At 39.0% G+C, this 27,374-nt stretch overlaps 1 protein-coding gene across 2 annotated transcripts in view; it reads left to right on the top strand.

Moving 5' to 3' along the window:
- The window catches only part of nck2a (NCK adaptor protein 2a), a 33,648-nt gene extending 16,845 nt beyond the window's left edge, over positions 1–16,803 (top strand). The window contains exons 1-4 of one of the 2 annotated variants that reach the window (XM_044131205.1): positions 2,043–2,083; positions 7,436–7,665; positions 13,761–14,530; positions 15,575–16,803. In XM_044131205.1, the coding sequence (XP_043987140.1) occupies positions 7,452–7,665; positions 13,761–14,530; positions 15,575–15,769 (1,179 nt within the window). In that variant the 5' untranslated portion in view covers positions 2,043–2,083; positions 7,436–7,451 and the 3' untranslated portion in view covers positions 15,770–16,803. Of the gene's footprint in view, positions 1–2,042; positions 2,084–7,435; positions 7,666–13,760; positions 14,531–15,574 lie in introns of those variants that run through there. The other variant, XM_044131204.1, reaches the window with a different exon arrangement.
- Positions 16,804–27,374: the final 10,571 nt, after the last annotated feature.

Here is a 27,374-nt window from a genome sequence, read left to right on the forward strand (position 1 = left end):
TTGCAGGATTTGCATCCATGGCATTTGAAACATGACATCCTATCAAACATTACATCCAAGAACTCCTTTGCAGTTGTGATGTACCAAATTGTAAGCCAATTTGATAAATCTCTAAGCTTCATGTTTTCACTGTGTAACTGTGAGCATGTAGGGGAATTTAAGCCAACGGATCACAGTTCTGGGATGAGTTGTGTTGATAGAAGATTTTTTTTTTCTGTATTTCACAATTTCTAATCCTACTGAAGGACAGATCTTCTTTCTGGAATACTCTTTTTATATATTTCATTGGTTTTGGTCTGGATTTGCTGTAAAAGCCTTGAAACATGCCTGACTTCCCCAGGAAGCTAGATTTTTTCCCCTTTCTTTGAATAGCCGACTCTGAAGAAGCCTCCTCTGTCTGTGACCAGGCTTGGCTCAGTTTTTGTGGTTTTTCTGTCCTATTTCCATCTAACTGCAAGAAATGCTTTTGATGTCATCCTGTTGTGGTGTGAGCTTTTTTTTTTATTAATATGATGGCATTCATGTGCACAGCACCTATTTTTGTCCTCTGAGACTGAAGAGGAGTAAAAAACAACCACATCATGGGGAGGCAGATGTACTCTACTTACACCACACCCTCTGTTTCAGGAGCTTTTGGAAAAAAAAAGAAAAAAAAGTGCTGCTAATGTGTAAACGTTACAGACAGAAAACCTTTTGAGGTGTACACTCCAGTTCCATGTTTTTTTTTTTTTTTTTTGTGCCTCACAAAGTACGAGGAAATATAGCAGCAGCCAGCAAACATGTGGATAACATCTTCATCCCTAAGTGCATGTGAAAGGTATCCAACTCTGCCTCGGCCTGGTTTTGTTGTCGGAGATGAATCATCTCGTAAGGACGAGCATTAGAGCTCTTTAAATCACAAAAACGCTTGTCCGGGGTGGCTCTTGCATCAAATTTGGCTTCCTCCTGTTTCCGTGCGTTCAGTTCGCTCTAAATGTTTCCGACAGCGATTGCCAATGGGGAGTAAAGCAGTCCGCCTCCTTCCTGTGAGAGGCAGCTATTGCAAACATCGTAGAGTGGATAGGGGGGGGTGGAAATAATCTCTCATTGGTTGAAATTTGGCAGCCTTTGACCTAAATGCCAAACACAGAAAATTCTGCCAACTTTTTTTTTTTCACGTTAAACATTCCCTCTTTTTTATAATCCTCTTTTATTTTCTCTCTTCCTCTTTGTGAAGTGTTGAAAGAGCCTCTGAACGCTCCCCCGTCAGCGAGGGGAGCTGTGAAGTGTTGTTGAACCCCAGATCAGCAGTCTGTTGCTCATCTTTCTCTTTTAACATCTCTTTGTAGAGGAACAGGGGGTCATGAGGAGTTTGAGCTGTAAATCCTTCCTTTATTTATTTATTTTAACCCACTTCATCCAAATTTGTTGGTTACCATCCAGTGAGCAAAACGCTTTTCTTCACCACCTGTTTTGTCGACCAGTAATTACATGGCCCTAAAAAGGCAGCAAATAAAATCACATAAAATAGATGTTATTTTTAACATAACCAGATCTGTCTTTCACTGCTCTTGGCTTGTTGTAGATAGATTTCAGACTGCCTTAATGTGAGTGAATCAGGAAGTCAGAAGGAGCTCTCTCGTGGACCTCACCACAGGGGCCGCTTTTCATTGGCTGATGCCCATTCTACGTGGTCACGTTGGTGGCCGTCTCACAAACGCACGCTTCCCTTTAGCTAAGTACAGTATAATGACAGTACTGATACAACTTCTACACCTTGAAGCCTGTCTGCTACACTGTCTTACGTTATCTAAACATTCAATATGCAATGTGTACTGTATCTGACATACACTAAAGATTTTATGTTAGCAGTTACTCGTGTTAGCCACTCCCTAGCACCAAGTACAGCTAGTCAATCAACCATTGCTGTGTTCAGGGAAGCGCTGATTATTAATCGAGAAATAAATATCAAGCCTGGAAACTTGATATCGTAACGGACTGAATGTTATGTTTTTAACGTAATCTTTGCTCGTCTTGCGGGGCGCAGGCGGTTGCCACGGTAACAGGTGTGTTTAAACTACAAAGAGAGACAGAGAGTAAAAAGGTAAGAGTGGTTTTGAGTTGATCACCTGTTCGGGTTATTTTACCTTTGTTTACCTTCGCTGTGGCGCATTACAGCCGCTGTAGTTTCTAAACGTTGGACTAATTACCTCGTTCGTTTGTGAGTATACGTCATTCACAACAAACATAAAATAGAAGAAATATATTTCATAAAATTTTAACAAACAAATTGCTTCTACCGCTGTAATTTTGTGAAATTAAATTAATTATATCCCACCTTCAGAAGATTTGCCTTTACCTTTACAGAGATCTTTGGTTCCTTCTATCAGTCTGTAGCTTCTCACATTGAGGTCATCAAACCAAATTTCAGATCTACCATAACTGACTGACACCTGGTGACCTCAAGTTTGCAACCAGTTTGTGACTGAGAAACCAGTAACCTCCTCCCAGATGATGACATGAACTTTAGTTCCTCTGTCCATTGTAGTAGCTGATATATTGTGAAAATCCGTAGATGCACTAATCGAGTCATGTTTACATAGAAACAGCTCGTTGCCAGGTTTGTTTGTGAGACTTGTGGTAATGTGGGTCGGTTGTGGGTGGAGCTTGGTAAGGTTCATTGGGTTGATTGCTGAGTGTTTAGAGTAGCAGATACAGAACAACGTTGTCAAAGATGCAGAAATTAATATCACAGCTAAAGAAAGGTCACATTCTGACATCGTCATGGTGAGAAATCATGCTAAGAAACAAAATATTTTTAAACCACTAAAAAAATGGCACAATGGTAGAAAGAATTGAAAGGTTTTATGTACAGTACAGACCAAAAGTTTGGACACACCTTCTAATTGAATTCAATTAGAAAGTGTGTCCAAACATTTGGTCTGTACTGTATATTTTGTTCATGTCTAGCAGGTTTATCCCATGCTATTTGTAAACCATGCAAATAGTTTTTGCGTGGTTTACATGCAAAATGTAAACTATTTTGCATGTATAATAGTTTACATTTTACATGCAAAATAAAATGTATGGCTCATACATTGCCAGCTGGCTGGTTGAGGCGTTAGTAGAGCGGCCCACCTTGTTTGTGTGTTTAAAAAATGTAAAACGTTACAAAAATTTGGAGGTGGATGCTCAGGCGTCATAATAGCATGTGAGGCCAACAGGCAGATGCAGGGAAGGCGCTATTGGTGCCACTATAAACCTGTCTTTAGTGTAACTGGTACTGGTGTATTAAAAACCTTATTTAAAACAAACAAATGACCCTTAGTCTGGAGAGGAGACAAGTAAAGCCTTGTCTCCTCTAGTGATCACCAAGAGGAATACTATATTTTCAGACATAGTATTCACTGAAAATAATAAACTGCATAGAAAAATAAACCATCAGTACACAAGATATAGACTGTAAATATAATAAAATAGTAGGTGCTAAAATGTGAGACAGGTCACTAAATCAATAATATATTGTGATAGGCACATGAGTAATATCGATAGATTATGAAACCAATAGAATATTCAATAATTTCGCTGAACTCTAACCCAGAAATGCACAGCATTCTGGGGAATGTAGGCAGATGAAAGACTTTAGCTGCTCAACCTTTCTCGGCCAGCTAAGCTAAGATAGGTTGGTGGCATCAGTTAACTCACTCTGTCTTTGGTTACCTAGCAACAATCTGTTAAGTAATTTAGTAACTTATGCGGTAGCGCTTTAGTGTTTCGTGCCAAATAACTGCTTAATAATAAGAACAGAGTGAAGTGAAAGGAAAAAATGAAAACAGTTTTTCGAGAGGAAATGTTCTGGTCTTGCTTCCAATTCAGCTACTTTCTCCTCACAGGTTTGGTGGTGATTTAGGTTAAATCTTTTGATCAAACCTGATTACACTATCAAACAGTAGTCATTACCCGGACTTCGACACTTGTAAATGCAGCAGGAAGCGGCTAACTATAAATGCAGGCAATGCTTTTTAAATTTCTCATTTAAAAAATTCCTTGCACTTTGGAGTAGTGCAGTACTTTTGCTAGTATATAACGGAATCAAACGAAAAAAAAAAAAAGTTTGGGGTTGCAGTAGGTGTTTAACGGCTATGCAAATCCTAGGCACTGTAACAATGAAGTGGTTCTCAGATTTCATGAAAGTATTTAAAGGAGGAATAAACATTGTAAAACTGACAGAAAGTTGTAATCCAGTCTTATCCAGCTTCTGCTGGCTGAGTAACAGAGACCACACACCTCCTGCCTCCTGGAAGAGCTGACGTCACCGTCCCTCATCTTGTCATAAATCCGTTCTTCTGATCCACTTTCCTCCCCGATTCTAAAGAATCCCAGCTGTTGCTTTTGTCCCCTCCTTAAACGTCAACCTAACCAGCTTAACCTCAATTCTTCCGCTGCCTTTGTTGTTGTAGTAAAAAATAAAATAAAAAAAAGTCACACATCCTGAAAAGTCGAGCTGTTTAACTTGTAGCAAACTTGGCACACACTCCTCAGTGTTACACAACTCTTCTCCTCCTCCTCCTCCTCTTCCTCTCAGCCATCCCTGTCACGGCCTGCGAGGCGAGAGCCAGTTTGACAGCTTTTAGTGACGGCAAGCAGGGGCACATTTTCTGTGCAAACTGTTGCACATGAGCGCCTGTAGAGCAGCCATTAGGCATTCTCCTGCAGTGACACAAGCTACTGGTTGAGACCATAACAGCAGGAATGTTCCCAGTCATCTCTGACTCTGCGCTTGAGGCCTAAGTGAAACTGAGATAAATGTCTGTGGTTGAGCAAAGAGGGCACCATTTTCCACTGCTGCTATTAGCATGTATTAATAAGTAATCTACGCAGAAGATATAAATCGTTCCTCCGCTAATGGGATCTTTCTAAAGCGTCTAATTTAAGCAACTCTTGGCGTGTCATGGCGTGAGTCATTTTTCTTCAGAGTAGCTTTTACCTGTTTTTTTTTTTTCACTGAAGAGTAAAATGTAAATAATTAAGCAAACATTCTTCTTGCCTCTGTGCTGCAGGCTAATATGCATTTTTCACCCTGTCTAGACTGTGTAAAACTATCTATTGTTCACATACACTAAATATTAATGGGTATTCTCACCCACATGCTTCTCTGTGCACTCAAATCAATGTTGTTTTCCATTTTAACCACTGCAGGGGTTTCTGTTTGAATCAGTTAACGACTGATCATTTCAACATGGCGGAAAAAACTCAATGGATATCTATTATTCCCTTTTATATGGAAGACTATTTTTAACTCTTGTCTAAAGTTGCTCGCAGCCACATCCTAACGTCTCAATCGCTAGTCATACTCTTGCTTGAGATTAGGTTTTCATTTATTGCTCTGAAAGAACAATTGTTCATAAAAAAAATCACACATTTATTAACTTTACAGCTTATCTTCAATGGCAGAACATTGAGAAAGTGGCTGTTTGTTGTACTGAGTATCCACCGATTTGTTACAAGTAATTAAATCCTTTCATGTTCTTGTTTTTATTCTCGCACCTCGAAGGTGAGCTAAATATAATCTGGGTCGGTCAGATTGTTTTCATACCGTGAGGTGGCATTTATTGTGTGAGGTTATCCCAGAGCAGACGTTACTCATACATGCACAGACACAAGCCTACAGTTCCTGAACAGGAAGGTGGTCTAGTTGACCCATGTCAAATGACCTTACTCAAAGCCTGGTGAAATAGAGCATGTAATCGCTCACTGCACTGTCTAAAAAAAACCAAACCCCCAACAAGCAAGGTGTGTTTGTGTATTTCTGCACAAGCGAGAGCACATAAATTGATTTATTTGGTGTGTTTGTGCTGCTTTCTGCCAAAATAAGCTTTTTGTAGAAGCTTCGATGTCTGTAGTTGCGCTTTCTGCCATTAAACTTTATGCTTTCAGCTAATGGTGTTACCTGGTATCTTCTGACACGACTGGGCTTCACTGTTAGACGTGTATGAAATGCTGCCATAATTTCTATTTAAGGAATTAAAGGCTTTAATGCCAGTTTATGCTCAAAATATTACCATGAACATTTATCTTGGTTATATAATATACTGGAAACCTTTCCTGGGTTTATCCGGACTAATACCCAGCATGAGCAGGGATAAGCACTTTAGCAATTCTACTCGGGGATGAGTGTGGATCATTTTTTAATGACTTCTTACTTGTGACAGCAGCGCTGAGCTTCACAAACACAGCGATAAAGTATTCACCCCCTTCAAGCCCTTCCTCATTTAGTCTTGTTACAGCCACCAACCTTGGGAGTAGATCAACGTCAGATGGAAAAGATTGTGATGAGTCGATTATTGAAATAATTGTCAACTGATTTTGTAATTAACTTGAGTATAGCAGACTGAAAAAATATATAATTAAGTCTAAACCGCACAAAAAATTTACATTTTATGTTTAAGATGAAAAACCATTTTTGTCTGTAAACAAGTTCTACCAAAAACTCCTCAAGTAGCAAAGTTTTAGCTTTACCTGGTTCAAAATCAGTTTTTTTAACTCTCACTAAGCACCTTTTGCTATCCATTTATTTATCAGTTAATCCAAAACATAGTTGACAGATTAGCTTGAAGCTGTATTAAGTTAAGCTGAGAGCGCCGGGCTATTGTGATGTTGATTTTGGAAGTATTGTTTTAGCTGCAGATGACTCCTTTACTGCAAATAATGAAGCGTACATAGAAACAATGGTATGTTATTGCATTTTAGGCTATGTGGGTTTTTTTTGTTGTTTTTTTTAAACAAAGGTATTTATTTGTTTGCATCTTTTAGTATATTTGTAGTTCTGTATAATTAAACTACTTTTATTTTCAAGAATAAGAATGATCGATTACTAAAATAATCATTAGTTGCAACTCTAAAGAGTGTGCCCGCAGCATGATGCTGCCACCACCATGTTTCATGCAGACTAATACAGATTAAATTACATTCAGATCGACTTCTAGGGTGAACTCTGAAGATTGACATTTTAGGTTTTTTTCATTTGTAAAATTCTTTTAACAACAATGAATCTACTTCCTCCCATGTTGGAAATGTGCTCTACTTTGTGTTCATTTAGTTTATAAAATTCCAAGACTTACCAGGAAGCTTTTGGCCACGATGCGAAGAAGTTTAGAAAACTCCCTTCTGTGTTTGAATGAGGGATGCCTCATTGATAAAGCTGAAAAAAAAGTTTCCTAAAAACCAAATATTTAATTTGTCCATTCAGACTACTGTTCAGTATCAACATGGCAAATCCTTTGCAGGAGCTACCATCGAAATGCAGTAATTTATAGCTGATAAATTATTAACTCAGTCTGTTGTCGTCAGCTTTTGTTTTTCTGTCACGAGAAAAAGTCGGATTGTGTTTAAATGTTCAGATTGCTCGGCATCATGTGTTTGTCGTTGATTTGTGACTCCTCTTCCTTCTCCCCAGGAGGACTCCATGAAAGATGACAGAGGAGGTGATTGTTGTAGCCAAGTGGGACTACGTAGCCCAGCAGGACCAGGAACTTGACATCCGTAAAAACGAGCGCCTCTACCTCCTCGACGACTCGAAAACGTGGTGGCGTGTCCGCAACACCACCAACCAGACGGGTTACGTGCCGTCGAACTACGTGGAGCGCAAGAAAGGCTCTCTGGTGAGGAACATCAAAGACACCTTGGGTAAGAGGCTTTCTGCTCCCGGCTGCGGCAGAGAATGAGGTCCCCTGAGTGCACGAATTATCACTAGTAACGTGTAGAGATGCTTTTCATCAAAAGCAGTAAATCTGTGTCCCACATTGACTAAGATGAGATATTTCTGTGCTCTGTGAGTTTGTTTTTTAGTCTGGATTTTCATAAAGACTAAAACGATTTTCTCACTGTGTTTCTATCCTGGCTGGAAGCTGTCACCAGTCTCTCCAGGGAGCCTGTTGAGTCGGCCATTGCTCTCAACTGTCAGCACTCTGTCGCTCAGTGTCCCCAGCCATGACTTGAATATATTAGTCTCTCTGTGTGGGTACAGCTTTCAGCTAAGGGGGTGAAAATAGTGTGTATTATGTATGTGAAAGGAAGTCTCTACTTTTCTCCGATTAAGTGAGAGGAAACTAGAAGCCCTCCTTCTATAGACTGGCAATGAAAGTAACGACAGATGATAGATTATTCAAAGAGACGTCTCCTTTGTGCAATAAATTTTCCTCGACTTTGTCATTCAGGCACAAAGAAGACACCAATTATCTATATCAAAGGAAGAAATTTCCATCCCACTGTTAAATTATGTTTAAAACCTTTGAATCTACAGAAGGAAAATGAAACAAAGAACATATTTTTATAATTATTGTTATTTTTTGCTTGAAAGCAGAGCGTACAGGTGTGCAGTGCATTAGTGGTCCTGAAAGCTGTCACTGTGTATAGTTTTTTTTAATATATATATATATATTTATTCCCAATTGTGCTGACTCAAAGTATTATCCATCGATCATTCGTCTGTTCACTCATCATCAATCTGTCCATCCATTTTTTTGTCCATAATCCATCAATCCTTTTGTCTTTCCATCAATCATCATCTGACAACACATCTGTATGTCCCTCCGTGGCTCTTTGGATCTTCTACAATGGTCCTTTATATGATAAATGATAAAGAACCAACTAATGTTTTTGTAAATAGATATAACTAATTTAAGTTATACTGGGTTTTTTTAAAGGAATTAACAGAATAACTAAAAGTACCCTTAATAAATATATATATATATATATATATATATATATATATATATATTGTCGTGTCAAGTTGGAAGCTGCTTTTTTTCCACAAATGTTAACATCGCATTGTAACATAAAATAAAAGTTGTTTTTATTTAAAAAAATTTAAAACTTCTAAAACAGAAATAAAATGGTCTGCTTTTAAGATTGACAACAAAGTAGATATTTATCCAAAATTATTAGTCCTGTTGTTAAAGCGTCCGGATAATATCTGCAGCTCCAAATGAGTTTTATCAAATGGACTGAGGGCAAAAATGCCTCTTTGGGTTGTGATGGTATAAAGTTTGACTGACATAAAAATATCTGCAGTAAAATCATAAACTTTTGCATACATACTTTATGAAGAGACTGACATGGTTAGAGAAATATCAATTTTGTAAGAATCCTGATTGGTTGTGATATTTTATGTGACAATGAGCCCTCTGGTTACATTGTCTTGCATCCAACTGTTAACTTTTTTAAAACAAAGTTTGGTTTATTTTGACGTCTTGTGGGAGAAATAATTCTCTGGCCTGTAGGTAGATTGTGCCCTAATTCATTTTTGCAAGTTTTTGAATATGGAAATGTAGGCAAGAAATCATTTGGGACAATGGCGCTCTTTAACACCCACTCAGATGTTTTCCCTCTGAAGTGAACAAATGCCACAGATGTCACCCCCAGCCAACATCCTCCACAAATTAAATGGCAGCACTTAGTTTTTTGTTTTTTTTCTGATCTTTGATGCTCAAGTCAAGGGAGCAAAATATAAAAACTTGCTCTTTTGATCTACTAATGGGTAGCAAAGCAAACAGTGAAATTAATTTGTTTTGACAGCTTCACTATGGGATACCTGTTCCGCTATCAGAATGGTTGGGAACAGGGACAAGAGGAACCTGGACAGGAAATGGAAATGTCTGGTGGAAAGCAGTTTGAATGTAAAACAAGCAATAAGTGTGTGGTTTGTAAAGGCAGCTGTAGTCGGAGGTGACGGAGAGAGGTGGATCGAGGTCAGTTTTAATGTATTCACCTCTCCTGCTCTGTGGATCCAGACCCTCGGGGGGCGGAGGGGGAGCTGCAGCTGCATGCCGGCCGCCCTGACGCAGCCTGCTGCAGTCGATCACCTTAACCAGAGGTCACAGGGATGAAGCCCTCCTCCCTCTGTTCTCCACGCCAGCGCCATTTTTATCAGCTCCTGTCTTGGTCACCGTGGACCTCTGCCTTTCTCTTATCAGTAGTTATACTGCAGGACAAATCAGGCACCTAATGGCTGTATCGGAATGATGGATCACCCCTCCCCCCGTTCTCTGACTGAGTTATATATCGACTACAACATTATGGCTCCGTTCCATCCCAGTCTGGGCAGCATCCTTCCTGCCTGCAGCTCTTTCCTGTTAAAAGCCTGTGAAAATCCAATAGGCGAGAACACTTTCACGATGAGCAATAGGTGAGGGTCAGGTGATAATGGAAACTACGCACACACTTCAGCGGACAACTTGATTGGTTGAGAGTTTGATGACTTTTCCATACCCCCCCTTCCCTCATTGTTTTAATCCTCTTCAGTGAGCATTTTGATACCCTCTATTTTCTGTTCTCTGCAGCTTCTCTTCTCCATGTATGCAGCTTTTTAGAGCAGTTGTATCATCAGCATCCATCTGAACAGAGTCTTAACTATAAATGGCTGCCTGCTGCTCGGTGTCCCACTTTCTTCTCCTTGGAAATAAAAAACAAAACATAGTTGTGTTAATAGTTGCTGGAACTAGGTCAATGCTCACCTGTAAAACTAAATAGAACATTCAATTTATGCCTATTTGAGTTTTTAAAAGAGTACAATTTTCATGAATCTTGCTAAGCCGGTTAGTCGTTAAAAAATGTTTAAAGTTGACGGGTAAGTTAAAAACATCGCTTGATAATTGTGTGTTATTGGAAGATTAATGCTTGAATACTGACTACAAAGTCTTAAAAAATGCAAACATTTGAAAACATAAATGAATAAATAAGTAATGCATAGCCTGGTGGGAGCCCAAGTAAAGCCTGGTGGCCCGGCAGGCTTATAATGCACTGGAGGGTAACCATGATTATGTGTAAGACAAAGTAAGACCTTTCCAAAGTTTTTTTCACCCATATTGTAGAAGTAGTCAAATATGATTTAACTAACAAAAAACAAACTGGAAAAAATTGCCATTTTGAGGTTTCACTTAAGTTTGCACACCCTTAGAGTAATACTTTTGTCTCACCAAGTTTTTATTAGATTTCATCTCTAAGTCATTTTTGGTCATTAGTATCCAACATTTTGACTGGATAGATTTGACAGTTTTTGTCCAAAATTTCTCCTAGTCTGAGAGAATATATTAGCCTCTCTTGGGTTCTCCAACACTCATCGTAGTTTTTTTCTATTTTTTTTTTTAACTCCGCAAGCCTTTTGACAGCCTTACCGACTTTACACACAATGGGGCATTAAGACCTCCCTCACAGCCCTTCGATTAAAAACAGAGCCACGCTGCTGGAGGGGATGTTTAAAAGACCACATATCTCACCTGTGATTCACTCTCAAAGAGCCCTTAAACCTCATCACCCGCTGTTTTAAAACTAACACTTCACTACAGGGTCCTGTTGGGGTTTTTTGATTGCGGACACATGTTTGGTGGGTGGTACGATTTTGCAAGGACCCGCTTAATACAGTCACTTCCCCGCTGCCTTTCAGTGGAAGCAAAAGAGTGAAGCAATATGCTGCAACTTTGAGCCTTTCATCAGCTCACTTCCCCCAGAGTTGAAGCCCTCTGGGTTTAAAAATCACATCTCCTTTCACAAGATGAAGAGGTAGATGAAGGCTCAGAGAAGATGTCACACTGCCGCTCTAACAGGCAAGACCGGTGCCTTGAAGTGGAAATGTGTGTAGGGGAGAGATGTGTGGAGATACAGGTGTTTTTTTTTTTTTTTTTGCAAGGCTCAGAGGCATGAAGCATCTCTCAACCGCATTACCCTGGTCGTTTTATTTAGTTTTTCTTTCCTTGACCTTCTCAAGTTGTCCCAGATGTCAGCCTTTCTCCTCACTCATAAATATCAGATTTATGAGTGATATACACAAACACACGCTGCTTGCTATTCCTACCTCATCGTCCTCCTTTGCATTTTTGTCAGCTGTGGCCTCTGATGTGTTTGGTCTCCAGTGTGTGTGAGGAACAGCTGCCAAGAGACCCGCTGTCTTTCTCCACTACACTCCTCTCTCTCGTACTCTCTGCCAACAAGTTTCATGCTACTCTGCATGAACCCTGCAATTTTCAAACAAAGTAAATGCTCTGTTCAGCAGTGACATTTCTGCGGCAGAGTCTGGGAGAGGAGCTGTCAAAATTTCTCCCTCTTCAGTCGTTAGCAGCACACACCAGCTTCCACTGACACCAGCTTCAGCCGTCAAGTAAATGGTTTAAATGCCGACAGCCGTGCTGCGTGTAATTACTGTCTTAACATCCATGTGAGGAAGAAGAGGAGACCTCCTCAGTTTATGTTCAGTCGAGTTAAAAAAAAACAACAAAAAAAAAACAAAACAACAATGTTTGAGTCCCAGTGAAGTGTTCAAACACGTTTAAAGACTCGTCTTTGAAGGAACATGAATGGCGGAGTCAGAAGCAGGTAAGGCAGGGCCTGACTTTGATCCTGGATATGCCTGTCATTATTAAGCCCATGGTGCCTGCTCCACTTTTCATTCCCTCTGTGCTCCATCTATTTTCAACCTTTGGGTTTATATGGAGGTGTATGTGGTGTGTAGATGTCGTCAGCTGAATGCCAAGTAGAGAAAAGCCCTAGTTTTGTTCTGTAGGAGTTGTGGGGGAAGGCGTGTGTTGCCCAGTGCAGGTCATCTTGCCGCAAAAGCCTCAGCAGTTTCTCTGTTTTCTTCTAATTGATCATTAATCAAAAGTTCTTATAAGAACAAAGTCTTCCTCATATTGAATGCGAAGGATATCCTGGTCAGGAGTTTCTTCTTTCGACCCAGAAACCTTTGTAAATATTTTAATATTGGACAATACTGATTTCCAGTCAATTTTCTTATCCTTGCTGGGTCACAAGGGAGCTGGTGCCAATCTCCAGGGTTTGTTAGGGTAAAGGTGGGTTACAGCTTGGACAGGTTGCCAGTACATCGCAGGGCACCACAGGACAAACAACCATGCGCACACACTCGTACCTACAACCAACAGTTATGATTCTGGACTGTGGGAAGAAGCTGGAGAGAGAACCACATATGAACTGGGAGATCATGCAGACTACAGCATTAAAAATAACTGAAATAGCATTGACACATGTACTCAACTTTAATGTGGTTTACAAAAAAAACTACATTTGATCAGTTTTGAAGAAATAGCTGACTTGACCCATGCCAATACAGTCTTCAATTCGCCTGCATCTTTATTTTATAAATTTTTTCCCCCCGGATTAGTTTACTGATGAAGCCCCAGGATTCGGTACAACTCAACTCTGTTAAATCTTTTTCTCCCATTCGTTTGGATTCCCTCCGGTAGAATTTCAACCCGGCCAATCAGGGAACAGAAGGAGAAGTTGTGAACGAAGACGATGATTTTTTGTCTGCGTTTGTCTGCTTGCGTTTTTAGCAGCAGCTCATCAAAAGGCGTCTTCAGACGTCTAGTAACTGGATGCTGGAGTGTCATATTTGATAAGTGGTGACTCCTAAAAAGTATTCTGCTGATCCAAAAGATGGTGGGGAAAAAAAACACTTCTTGAAATTTTCAATACAGATAAAACTAGCCACTCTGCAGGACATATGAGACTTTTGTTTCTACCTAAAACAATATATTCACAACAAAAATATCCACGGACGTCCTGCTTGTCTTCTTGAATGCAGGGCAGTCAGTTCTTAACTCATTACTTCTTTCCAGAAAAAGGAAAGCTTAAACAAACAAAATCAAATTATATTTTGTGATTAAGATTGGCCATTTAAGATATTGCTAAAGGAGTTAAGATCACAGATACAGTTATGTCCGGTGTTTCCAAACTATTCAACTGAAGGTGTTGTCCTTTTTGGTGCACAGGTTTGAGAAAGAGTAAGAGGAAGACGAGTGCGCGTGATGCCTCCCCTACGCCGAGCTCAGACACAGAGTACCCTTCCAACGGCAGCGGGGGCGGAGGTATGGTCGGCGCCGCAGAGAGGATCTATGACCTCAACATCCCTGCTGTGGTCAAGTTTGCGTACACGGCAGAGAGAGACGACGAGCTAACTCTGCTCAAAGGCTCCAGGGTGGTCGTCATGGAGAAGTGCAGCGACGGCTGGTGGCGCGGCAGTCAGGCCGGCCGCGTCGGCTGGTTCCCCTCCAATTACGTCCAGGAGGAGCTCATGGGGGTGGACGACAGAGAGGGGGACTCCCCGCGGGGTTACCTCGGCGGACCTCAGGGAACTCTGCTGGCCAACGGCCGCGCCGGCGATCGGGGCGTTGTCCTCCACCTGGTCCAAACGCTGTACCCCTTTGGCTCGACAACCGAGGAGGAGCTTAACTTTGAAAAAGGAGAAATCATGGAGGTGATAGAGAAGCCGGAGAACGACCCAGAGTGGTGGAGGTGTAAGAACTCTCGTGGCGTCGTGGGCCTGGTGCCTAAAAACTATGTGGTGGTGCTGGACGAGCGACCCGGCCCTCCCTCCACCACGTCGGGCTCCCCTCAGAGCCGCTATGCGGGACCGGCGCGCTCGGGGAGGTTTGCCGGCAGGGACTGGTACTACGGCAACATCACCAGACACGAGGCTGAGTGCATACTCAACGAACGGGGAGAGGAGGGCGACTTCCTCATACGAGACAGCGAGTCATCGGTGAGTCACTTAGGTGAAGTCATGGCACCATATAGGAGATGCTGACGAGGTTTTTAATAGAATTAGAAAGCTTAATTAAATCCTCATGGCAAATTTGCACACATATTATACAGTGAAAGAAGCATATTAATGACTTTAAAGATGGTCCAGAATCACATGAAAATGTAACTGAGGTGCAGGAATTTAATCTACATCTGCTTCCAGCAATGTTTCCACACACATGATTGAGGTTGTTGACATGTAGCTATGGCTGCAGATGAATCAGTAAGGTTTGTACCGACTGCGTACAATTTTCCAGTTAAACAAGCTGTTGCACGTGGCTACATACAACTAATGCACCATATTTCTGCCTTTTCTTCATTTTCACACTGATTAATCACCAATAAACAATTATCTAAATAGTGCAGAATTTAATATTTTATGTTGAAATATACTTAGTGCTCAGTAATTTCATAATTCCTACATAGCAGTTTAATGTATGCATACATAAAGGGTATTCTTATTTTCTGCTTGACTTTTCTCTTTATTTTTTTCTAATTGAGCCATTAGATTTGCATGGCAACCGACTCCACTCGTATTTAGTAAACCTGAATTCAGAGGAAACTATTTTAGTCTCGGTAGATGAACTTTAGAGGTCTAAAATGAGCTCAGGAGGCTTTGTGGTGTGGAGTTAGTGAGCGTCTCTCGTACAGAGTTTGTAATCCTCATTGTCCTGGGTTTGATTCCTGAACCTGACACCTTTGCTGCATCTCGTCTCCCTCTTTTCACTCTTTTTGCCCATTTCCTGTCTGATTAGTGTCAATGAATCCCTTTAATGTTGGGAAAAAAAATTTGAATAAATAAAATGTGCTTAATATTTATGGCCTTAATAGAAAGAAACTTTTCACCTTTTGATTAACTTGTTTTAAAAGTTGTAAAACTGCATTTTTAAACCTTTGAGTTATAGCACAAGATTTTTCTTTTTTTTTTATTATGAACACAATGCTGCCCCCTGCTGGCAGATCATAATTTGCTCAATGTGTGTGTTCCTGTTTTGTCTTCTAGCCCAGTGATTTCTCCGTGTCCCTGAAGGCGGCAGAGAAAAACAAGCACTTTAAAGTGCAGCTGTCAGATGGGGTGTACTGCATCGGCCAGCGCAGGTTCAGCTCCATGGATGAACTAGTGGAGCATTACAAGAAGGCCCCCATCTACACAAGCGATCACGGAGAGAAGCTGTACCTGGTGAAGGCGCTGCTGTGATCTACACACCTACACTGGATCTCTCTCACACACACACATGATCCCCAACTGTCTTAACCCAAGCCTTAGCTCTGGACCCCTCCTGCTGTGGCGTCTGTACCATATCCAGATCCTCAGATCTCCTGGATTTGTTTTTTTCCAAGTGAAAACCAGACAAACTTGGTTTCTTTTTGCTGTATTTTGCAGACGACCCTCAGACGGCCATCACTGAGCCACACGGCGAACACAGTGTGTACCGAGCCTCTGTTCTCTTGGATGTGATAACATGCAGTGACCACATTTGCTGCTAACAGAACGCCTGAGGCCTTGTTGGGGGGGTGGGGGGGGGGTTGAGCTCTCCCTCTGATGTCATACGTAACGTCTTCTTACTAGCACGCACATTGTAAGTTCCACCATTGCTCTTAACTCACCCAGGGGAGAATGGACGTTCTCACCGGTTCAAAGAGGGACTCGGACCTCAGTGGGGGCCAACTCTAACTCTGTCACGTCTAATCGCAGCCCATGTTTCATTTAGTCTATCAAGACCCACTTGTTAGTGAACTCACTTTATTATTATTATTTTTTTAAAGCTTATTTAAATTTGTTCATGTTTTGTAGTTACTTTTTCACAAAGTGACCAGAATCACTTTTGCCTTTTTTTTCTTTCCTCTAATTTTCACCATTCCTCCACTCACTTGTTTTTGTTTTTTGTTTGGTTTTTTTGTTAATGCCACCTTTTTCTGTTTCTACCAAACAGTTAATTGCTAGTGATACTTTAAATCTGGACAAAAAAACACTCACTGTAGTATTTCTACCAGGCGGTGCAATAGAGGAGACCTCAGAGTTCCTGTAGAGTTTGAATGTTGATCCATGTAACCAAACGTGCCACCCTGTACCCGTTTACTGCTGGCTCCAGGTCTGCGCTGCACTCTCTGATTAACCCACAGCTCAGTGCTCATGTTTTGATGTGTCGAGTTGAACATGTTGCCGTTGTGTTCTCCAGTACGTGTCTGTAGCTACATGAGGAAGAACAACAATAAAATCTTTTGTTTGTTTGTTTTTGTTTTGGGAATGCTTCCTGAGCAACTACACTGTTTCTGTGATGGCGATGCTGTTTGGGGAAAAAGAAAGAAAGTACCTCTTCTGATAGTATCTTTGTGATTACAAATAACTTTGCAGGAAATGTATATTAAAGACTAATCAGTAATAATTAAATGAAACGCCGATTCGAACAGAAGTCTATTTAGGGATAGGTATTTTAGAGCGCTATCTTTATAAATCAAAGTAATTTCATATATTAGCACCTCCAAAAACTGTTTCTTCTTATTCCGTCCCTAAAAGTTTACCCCTGGTTAGCGGCTACTTCAGCTCTGTTTAGGCCTGAATATTTAAAACTAGTTATTCAATATTAAAGTCGCACCTGATTGTAAAATTAGTGTCGATTTGCTGTATTTAGACATCCTGGATGCTCCTCATTTATTGGCATCACTGCTTAAGATGTGCAAAAAGGAAAATGAAATCATTTTTTAAAGGTGAGGGTTTATTTTTTTACCTTATTTACTATCCTACTTTACAGAAAGTGGGATAGTAACAGAACTGTGTTTGTCACAGTTCTTTAGTGATTTTTTTATTTTTTTTAATCACTTCTCAGTCTCTGTGGTCACATTTAGATGAGTGGCTTTGTTTTTTGTCATCCTTTTATGACTTGTCTGATCAACACACATCTACTTTAACAAAATGACATGTTTTCTTGCCTTTTCCTATTTTGAAGTAAGAGAAATGGTCATTATCCCCAATGGAAACATGAAATCTTCACTTGGTCATTACAAGCTTATTGACACTGAGATCAAGACAGGAAAACTTAACTACGCTTTAAAACTTATATTTATTTCATAAGAAATGTTGGAGCTGATTTTTGGCACAGGTGATGTTCAGCAAAAAAAATTCTTTTACTGAGGGATTTTTTAAATTTCTTTATCCACAGAATAAGAAGTTCAAATGTTTTCTTGAGTGGCTAAGAAAATTAGGCCTGGGTATCATAATTTGACCAATGGAAAATGTTTCTGGATGCACAGATTAACAAGAAAAAAACACATTAAAAAGTTCTAATAACCTTTTAGTAGGATTTGCTGTGATAAGATTAATATTCTATTTTACACATCTTTAACAGAGGGCCCAATAACCGTGTTGTACAGGTACAGCACAGTAGCAGATTAAAACTCTGGTTTAGCTTGTATTCGGTTGAATGAAATCATCTTTCATTGTAAAGAAACCAAATACGCCACCATCTGATTTACATCCAGAAATCTAGCAACACCAAACATCCACCCGGTTCTGTGTTTGTTTACCAATGGAAGTGTTTATCACGGAGTCCGCAGCTTTTATACGATATATCTGAATGTTATTGAGCACTGTTATTTAATTCTTGTCTCCACTGTATGTATATATTCAAATATGAAGAGGTGCATATATTAAGATCCAACCTACGGTACTGTATCACTGACAACGCGATGAGAATTGAGATACTTTTGTTCAATAAAATTTTTTGACAAACACTTGTGACTGTTTCATGCAGCGTTCACGGTTCTGGGTTCAAATCCAGTGAAGTTTGAGTGTAAGGGTTTTCTTTTTGTTTTTTTCTAATAAGTTGAATCTTTGTAGAGTTTGAAGCTTCCCATCAATAAAGGAGTTTTTTGCTACTGCACTGTTTTTCTGATTGGTCTCTTGGTTACATTTTTGGTCCTTTTCCTCTTATCTGGTTATTGACAACCCACAATCCTTCTTTTGTACCAAAAAGCATCTTAATTTAGCTTTGTCCTTAATGGTCCTATTGTGTCTTCCTGTTCTTACTGAGGTCATAAGGCACTTGGGTTTCACAGCTGGATTAAACTCATCATGCGAAGTCTGACACGCTACTTCTGCTTTATTTTGTACAAATCATTTGAAAAAATATATTTAAATGCACATGCAACATGTGTCCATACATTTAAGCTTACACAAAATCAATGTTTTGCAGGATTCATTTTAGCTACTGTACTTGTTTTAAAAAGAGTGAGAAGAAGTTTGCACTCTTCTGAGATTACCATTTGTTTATTTCTTTATCACTTATGAATCAAAAAATTACAAAACATTTACTTTATTTTTGCGGTTCAAGGGAAACAAAATAAAATTTATAAATAAGAAATGTGTTTCTGCCAACAAAATAAACTATAACAGAAAACCTGTCAAAGAAAGCTACCATCCATCATTTTTTGTTGCAACAAGTTTAAATTGATTATGCAAAAATCGCTCAGGCCTTTGCATAATTTGTTGCATTACTTGTAGTTCTCCACATGAGGGCAGTATTGGCCTTCATCTGCCAATTATCTAGATTTAATGGGGGAAAGAAACTGGTAAAAAATCAAAATTACTTATGTTATATAATTATTCATTATTTTCACTTATTTGTTTGCCTATCAGCTGATTGTATCCAGAGATCATTTCTTGGTGGCTTCTAAAAATAATATTAAAATAAAACATTTGTGGATGAGAGAAAAAGCTGTAAATTATTAGCAAAGTAAACATTTTGAAATCAGTTTTAATAGTAAACCTTGACCACAAATTTTCACAGACACACATAAGCTGAGCTCTGAACTGGGTTCTCCCCAAAAAAAAAAGCAGGGCAAAGTTAAAGTATGCCTTCTCAGCATGCTTTGATAGAAAAATAAACACATCTATAGAAACTATTCACTATAGATATTCTGTGATCCCAATTTAGAGCCATTGGAGCACAGTTATCTTCCACATAGTTAAAAAGGATCTAGCATGTACTCCTTTCCTTATATGCAGCATTTCTTCTTCCACCATAATAATAATAATAATAATAATAATAATAATAATTAAGTTAGTCAATAAACATCCTGTAATTTCAGTAATAAAAACCCATAATTAGCACTGCTGCACAGCTTACTTCCACAGGAAGTGAGGACAGCGGTGGTTTAAACTCCCAGAAGCCCTTGTGGCATTGTTTATGCTGTGTTTAGTGATTTTCAAAGGAAAGGCCCAAATAACAGAGTGAATGCGATGTCTTTTGTAGATGTGTTCTCTGTTTTTCGTTTTATTTATGATGTCCACTGCAAAACAGTTTCTCTTTGGAATATCAATAAAAACTGATCTGACTTGAACTGAACCGATGTTGAGGGTCTGCACCGAAAACTAAAATTTTCAAAAGATTTTCTCAAGCTGTCATATTTACAGGGTGGGCTTGTAAGCAACAGATGAGAAATTAATGACTTGAAACTTTGTTTTCTCTTCTCAGAAATACATATTCATAATTAATTGATTAGGCAAGTTTTTACTCCCATATTAAATGTTCAGTCATGTCAATACACTGCAAACACAAAACCTTACCAAGTATTTTCTGTCTAGTTTTTAGATCAAATGTCTTTGTACTTTTGAATTAAAACAAAACTAACCTTGAAATAACTTTTCAGCCAGATATGGCAGCTTGTTTTAAATATGAAATTTCTTAACAATGATTTAAAAAAGTTCTAGTTCCACAGGAAGATTATGTCATAAATGTCTCTGAAACTCTGAAACTAGTACTTTGTGATTAATTATTGACTTAAAAAAAATTCTTATATCTTGCTGAAAAGTTACTTATTAGTTAGTGTTGTCTAATTTCAAGGGTACAAAAATATTTGCTCAAGAAACTAAATCAAAAATACTTGGTAAAATGTTGTGTTTTTCAGTGTAAAGCTATCAGTCTAGTTTCTCGAGCAGTTCAATCCAACATTATTACCTGGTAAATTTAGGTTTAAACTTGCCTTTTAATTTGACCGACATTTTTCTTTTTATTGATTATACAGTAGTATTGATATTTAGGTGAGGCCTTGCCAGAGTCCTGACTCGAATCTATATGAGGAGGGGGCTAAAGTTTAGGGTGATGGTAAGGAGGCCTTCCAACCCCAAAGACTTTGAGCCAATCACCAAAGATAAACTGTCCAGTAAAGGATTTCATTCATAATTCCAATAGAAATAATCACTGAAAAGGGGTTTAAATTAGCTGTTACGGTCTGTTGTTTCACTCTCTCTGCTGTTTTGTTCAGCATTAATATAAATAACTCCAAATGACGATGTGTTCAGTGCAGTAGAAGGGGTTTCCTGCTACCTGTGGAGCCACCTGGCAGACATACGCTAAACCAATTTGGGCCGAATTACAACAAAGATGATCCATTTTCCTTTATTACAGAGGCAGGTTTACAAAAAATTTTTGATTCCAGTCACAGCACCATCCATCAACCCCTCCCTACCTCACCTGGCTCCAGCGTGGGTAGATAATGGTTAAACTTTCATGAGACACACTCTGGTGCTCTGAATGTAGCTACGAACAAGAGCAGGAGGGCTGGAGGCCACAGCCGGGAAAGCAGCTGGGAAAGATGATGCCTGTCAGAGAGAATTGGGCTTTTGAAGCGTGGGAATAATAGTCAGGCATTGCTGGGTTTGTGTTCCATTTTTTTTTTTCCTTTACAGCCAAGAAAACCACCAACCACGTTCAGTGCGAGTTTAGCCTTGAATCTCAACGGCATTTTGTTCGCAAGATCTGAAGGTAGAAACAACAAATAAAAAGTTATTTACTCCTGCTGCTCCAGGCATTTTGAAAACACAGGCGGATGCTATCCTTTCTATGTAAATTGTGTTTTGATCAGTATGATACTTATGTCTAGCTGTTGTCTGTTGGGGAGAAAAAAATTTAACTGACTGAGAAAAGGCGGGACTACGAATAAAGTCAAACGCAGCAGCTTGACAGACCAACACAGGACATGGTGGAGGAGTCTATGCTTTGTAGGACGATTTTCTCCACCAGCTTCAAGCATCTATTGCAGGATTTCTCGGCTTACTTTTTTATATTTTGGGGGGCGGGGGACACTTCAAGCTTGGTCGGATTAGACAGAAAGTGTTTGTTAATGTCAAATTTTAATTAGGTTTAGTTCTGGACTTTGATTGGGCGAGTCAACTCCAGATGATTCGCTGTTGGCCTGGCTTTAAATTTAGCTTCATTGTCCTGATGGAAGTTGAAGCTGCCCCACAGGCTCAAGTGTTTTTCAGACCTTTACAATTTACCAGCGACTTTAGTTGCGTTTCCTTTTTAATGGTACGGAGCCCCATAGGGGACATGCAGGATTTTTCTTTTCTTTTGCGTTACCTTGCAATAATGTGCTGATCAGTTCATGCGGCATAACTGAATACTGTAAGCCTTTCTTACTGTGGCCATCGTACTTTCTGATGTTATATAAGGGTTTTGTAAAGTTTTTCCATGTATCTTAATATCTCATTGTGAAATATCTGAAGTTTCATAAATTGTTTCATTAGGATAGAATTGCACTACAAGCCTATAATATAAACAGAAACTTTCCGTAAGAAGGAAAGAAATAAAAAATACATGCAAACTATTTGGACTGTTTATGAGTTATTATCACGGGGTAATCAGTCGTCTGGCAGATTTGATTGTGTCTCTTTTGTGTTTTCTGAATTGTTTAAATGGTCGTTTTCATGTTCAGTTCCATCTCAAACTTTTGCAGTGAATAAATCGATTTTCTATCAATTTTTTGCACGAAAGAGTTATTTTTAACTCTTTGGTGCTTTTCTATGTATATATTTTAGAAATTTTAAATTGACAATAGTGATTGTACACGAAATAGACCAGCAAATATTGCAGTGAACATATCGAGAGGGACCGCAAAAATTATTGCAAGGAAATGCAAAAGTTTTGTGAGGTAACGCAAAACAAAATTTTTTTCCTCATATTCCCTAAAGGGCTCCTTATAATGGAAACACTACAATTGCAAAATTGTGTGTGTGCTCTTTCTTCTAACCATAGCAGAATATCAAACAAAGTTTTGCACACATTTGTAGTGCAAGTACACCTGCTGACACACCTCTGAGCAGAAAGGTGAAGTAGCAACAGAGCAGTAATGATGAGGGTAAACAGACCTCACCACATAAAATTCAGGTCCTCTTTGTAAAACTGATTCTTCAGAAACTTTGCTATCTGGAAGCAAATCCTCCAACCAGTGTGAGCTGATAAATGTTAAGAATGTCGGCTTCGTGAGGTTTCCCTCGTTGAGCTGAAGCAGCTTTGTAGAAAGAGCTGCAGATGGGTCATTCCTGCCCTTCTTTCAATAATTACTCAGCACTGACTTTCCGGTTTATGCTGTGTAACAAACTGACTGGTCTTTTCAGGAACACTGCTGAATGATGTCACGCAGGAGCAGCTCTTGAGATTAAGACTGATGCCATCCTGTAATCGCCTCTTGATTGCAGTGACCTCCTCTGTCAGGACACTGCTCCCTAACACACTGCAGAAACTGCTAGGAAGGGACATGACAAATGGCCCGAGGCATTTATCTGGCTTTCGATCTTGCCATATCACACTCTGAATGTCTGCAGCGCGGGTGAAAACCACGCATACATGGAGAATACTGGGCTGAGAGGATCTGCTGCCAGCATCTCTTTGTCGACTCCTCGGGTTCTGTATTTATGTGTCCAAGACCTGATTTTAATTTGATTACAGGATAAAATGTATGGAAATAGATGTTTGATTTCAGAAATAAAATGTAAAAGTTGAGAATAAACTTTCTCTTCATTTTTTTTCTTCTTACAACCTTGATTCTCCATCATACAGCCATCTTCAAAACATAAGGAGAGATTTTCTCTACTGTTTTTACCTCTTTAGTTTACATTATCTCCCTGAATTCATTCCCATTTTTTGAGGGAAGTTTTATTTTTTTGCTTTTCATTTTTTACTAACTCTGTGCTCGTTTGCCTGTTTCCTTTATTCTTGTTTTTTTGTTGCTGTCGAAGCATCATCTTCAAATGCCACTCATAAATATTCTCTTCGTGATGTTTAAACATTACCTGAGGAAAAGCAGGGATCTGTTGTTCTTGCCTGTTTGTTGTAGTGGATTTTCTCAAGTCTCTCTTCCGCAAAGCTTCATAATTTGAACAGTTGTTGCTCATTCTTACAAAGCTGTGCAAAAGTATGCACTGCCCGTCATATCTTACAACCTCAAACTTCGATGTATTTTGTTGTGCTAACAGAGCAATGTAGTCACTAATTAAGTGAAAGGAATGTGTGAAATGCAAACCCCAAAATAAACTCATTGACTTACATGCAAGTATATCTCTAGAGACATTTTGGGTAACACTTTATTTGACGTGTTGCGAATAAGACTGTCATGACACTGTCATAAACATGACAACTTTAGCAACAACAATCTTTAGCTTTAATAGCATAAAGCTACATAATTTTTAAAGTTTAATCAGTAATACTTTTAGAACAAATTTATGCCAGATCATGATTTCTTGGTTAATGTCAAATTGTCATAATTTCTCGGTTAGTTGAATAATGTCAACTTTGTGTTAAAAGTGTCATGATTTACCGAATGAGACTTTATGACAACAGTCATAAATATTCATGAAGACTTACTCATGTTCATGAGAGATGTTATGTCATGTATGACGGTGTCACGACAGTCTTATTCACAACACGTCAAATAAAGTGTTACCACATTTTGTTTTTTTCAACAGAACAAATATTAATATTGTACTCTGCAAATCTTGGCCTTTTTTGGGAAAACTTAAAAAAAAGTAATCATGTTTGCAGCTTCTGCAAATCATGCTGCGGACATAGCTAACTTTTGGGAGAAAATGATTTGCTCAGATGTGACTAAAATCAAACTTTTTATCCTAAATGTAAATGACTATATTTCAGACACAGACTCTGTCCCTCTCTGTCCTACAAACACGCTATTCTCATGGTGGTGAGACCATCATGCTGTGGGGAAAAACAAAAAAAACAGTGAGGTGGAGATTCCAGTAGGTCCAACCTTCCAGGTTTTTTCAAAGACAACAGGTCAAACGATCATCCTCTAGTTGAAAGGTGGTTCTACATCGACTCTGTTGTGATGTAAAGCACTTTGGACTGTAATGTGACACAAATAAACTTGATTTGATTAAAGCAACTGCAAGAAGAAAAATATGAAAAATCATCAAGTCAAGTCAAAGTTTATTTACATAGCACATTATCAACATCCTCAGCTGACCAGAGTGATTCACAACAAACAACATCGCAGGTAGATAAATGAAAAAATAGAAATAAAATTAAGCTTAGTAAAACTAATGAGACAAATATAAAATTGGCAGAGATACCAAAAGCTAGTAGCATGAATGAAAACCATTTGGAAGGAGTTTTACTATGTATAACTTTCCTTCCACTTCACTTTATTTCTACCTTATTTTTCATATAAAATACAAATAAAACGCGTTAAAGTGTGTGGTTTTAGTGACAGCATTAAATACTTTTGCAAAGTGCTTTATCTGTGACTTCTTCATCTTCTGCCTCATCCTCAGAGGAGGTCTCCATCCACTCCAGGCCTCCTGAAGCAATAATAGCTTAACAGTTATACCTGATTTCATCAACACTGCAGACTTTAAGAGGGCCAAGAGCCTAATCCTCTCTACAGATGAATATATCTGTCACACCTTTTGCACACCACCTCAATCTACCTGCCCCTATACGTTTCTAGTGCCACTCTCATTCGCTTCTCTGCCCACCTTAATTTGCTTGTTTTCTACCATAATACCTTTTAGAAGACACCAAAATCAACTTTGTTGTTCTTTCCAGCACACTCAGAGCAAATATCACATCCACCACAGCACTCCTTCAGAGGCCAGGCTCTTAAAGAGTGCTTGACAAAGGCTGTGATTGTGCCGTCTTGCAAACACTTGTTCAGGAGAGCGAGAGCTCTACCAGACAAACAGCAGGTCTGCTCGAGAAAAGGGTGAAACTTTCATGTTTTTATTGATCGGGCTTTTCAGAAGGAGCCTCTGCGGTTGAAAAGCCAAGACTTGTTTATACTTCACAGCCAAGGATGCATCAAGTAGTGGCAAAGAGCCCATGAAAAGAAGCGCAGAGCCAAAGCGGCAGTAATTTGCACTTTAGTGACAGCTTCACTATGAGGATTTTTGAAAATCCGTCCAAATGACAATAAATACTGACATCGCCGAGTAACATCCAAAAAACAAGGAAAAAACAACCTTTCTGTTCTGTCTGTGCCATTTAAGAGTGTGGCAAAAATCACATCGACAGCTTTTTTTTTCTTTCTTTTATTACAAACACAACCTGCCTCCTTTTCTTTTCTTGCCGGTTCATCTGTGTGGCTCCACCTCCCTTTATTTCCAACCCAAGAAATACAGACCTCTGTAAATGTGTGAACTGATGAGCAGCTTTGAAAGTACCTGTTGCAGCAGAGCTTGATTAAATAATGTCATTCCACGCTAACACAGACACCTCAGAACCAAAATGACTGACAGATTACATTATTTATGGACGAAGAGTCATAACAGAGGGAACAGGCCCTCAATATTTACAGCTGCTAAGCACTGACAGCATAATGGCTCTATATTTTTCTCTCTAGGTTTTATTCCTCTTTGACACATCTCTCTTTGCAAAGTGAAAAGTTCTTCCATACTAAGAACTCGTCTCCTGGCTGCATCTACTGATGGAAATGCTCTTAACTTATATTCTTTCTTATGAATTGCACTTTTTGCACTCAAATCCAGGCGGCTTTGCTTTTTAAAGATGAGTCATGCTTTATGCTGTGATTATGTGAGGCGTTGGAACATAAACTATGAGGGCTTTTAATCACACCAACATCTGATCATTATCTAAAGTAAATTAAAATGTATTTTTCCTGTCAACAGAGTTAATTACTAAGCTTTAATACAGCTAGAATACAGAAATGTTATGTTTCTGGAGTGGAACTTGAGTCAGGTGGGATTTCTTCAAATGTATTTACCTTTAAATGGATTCTATAAAATGGGATGTGAATGCTGTTTGTTTTGTAAAATTATATGTGGCGAGATAAACATACAGAAAACTGAGAATCGCATAAATGTGCTCTCAAGAGGTAAAGCAGCTTCTGATGCAGAAACACGAAAACTAAAATAAAAAACTTTAGTTGCTTTTCGTGAAACAGAAACTATTTTGGAAGTAAGACAAAACATACAGCGATATTTTCATTTATAAAGCTCTTGCATCACTTTACCAAGAAGAAGACGCCGAAGCGTTCACAATTTATTCACCAACCAAGCAGAACTGCTGCAGATTCCCAGCTTGTCTTATTTCTCTCAACTCATTCAGTCACGTTTTAATGTGATAAAACTGAACTCTGTACTGTTGGACTCACTGTCAGTGTCAGAAATGGATAAACTGAAAGGGATTTAACATTGATCTGATTGTGTAAAGTGATATAAGATGGCTTTTAACAGTCATTTAGTGCTGAATGAGTAAACTGCGTAGCGAACTGGGTTTAGTTGTTGCCATATTGCATTATTGACACCCTGGGCAAGAATGCAATCCAGATTGGGCTGCATTGCACTTTCATTCTCTTGAAAACGTCCATTCAGCAAAGAGTGTAATATTTTTAAGATGTTACTGAACAGAAACATTGATAACGGGAAACAGAAAGTGATAATTTTTTTCAAGAAAACGAGCAAAGATACAAAGAAAGAATCAATGAAACAAAGTGTCTGCTTACAAGTTGTAACATTCAGCCGGCTAATTGTTAAGAGGATTTCTTCATAT

The sequence above is a fragment of the Gambusia affinis genome, linkage group LG11, assembly GCF_019740435.1.
Source record: "Gambusia affinis linkage group LG11, SWU_Gaff_1.0, whole genome shotgun sequence".
NCBI classification, from domain to species: Eukaryota; Metazoa; Chordata; class Actinopteri; order Cyprinodontiformes; family Poeciliidae; genus Gambusia; species Gambusia affinis.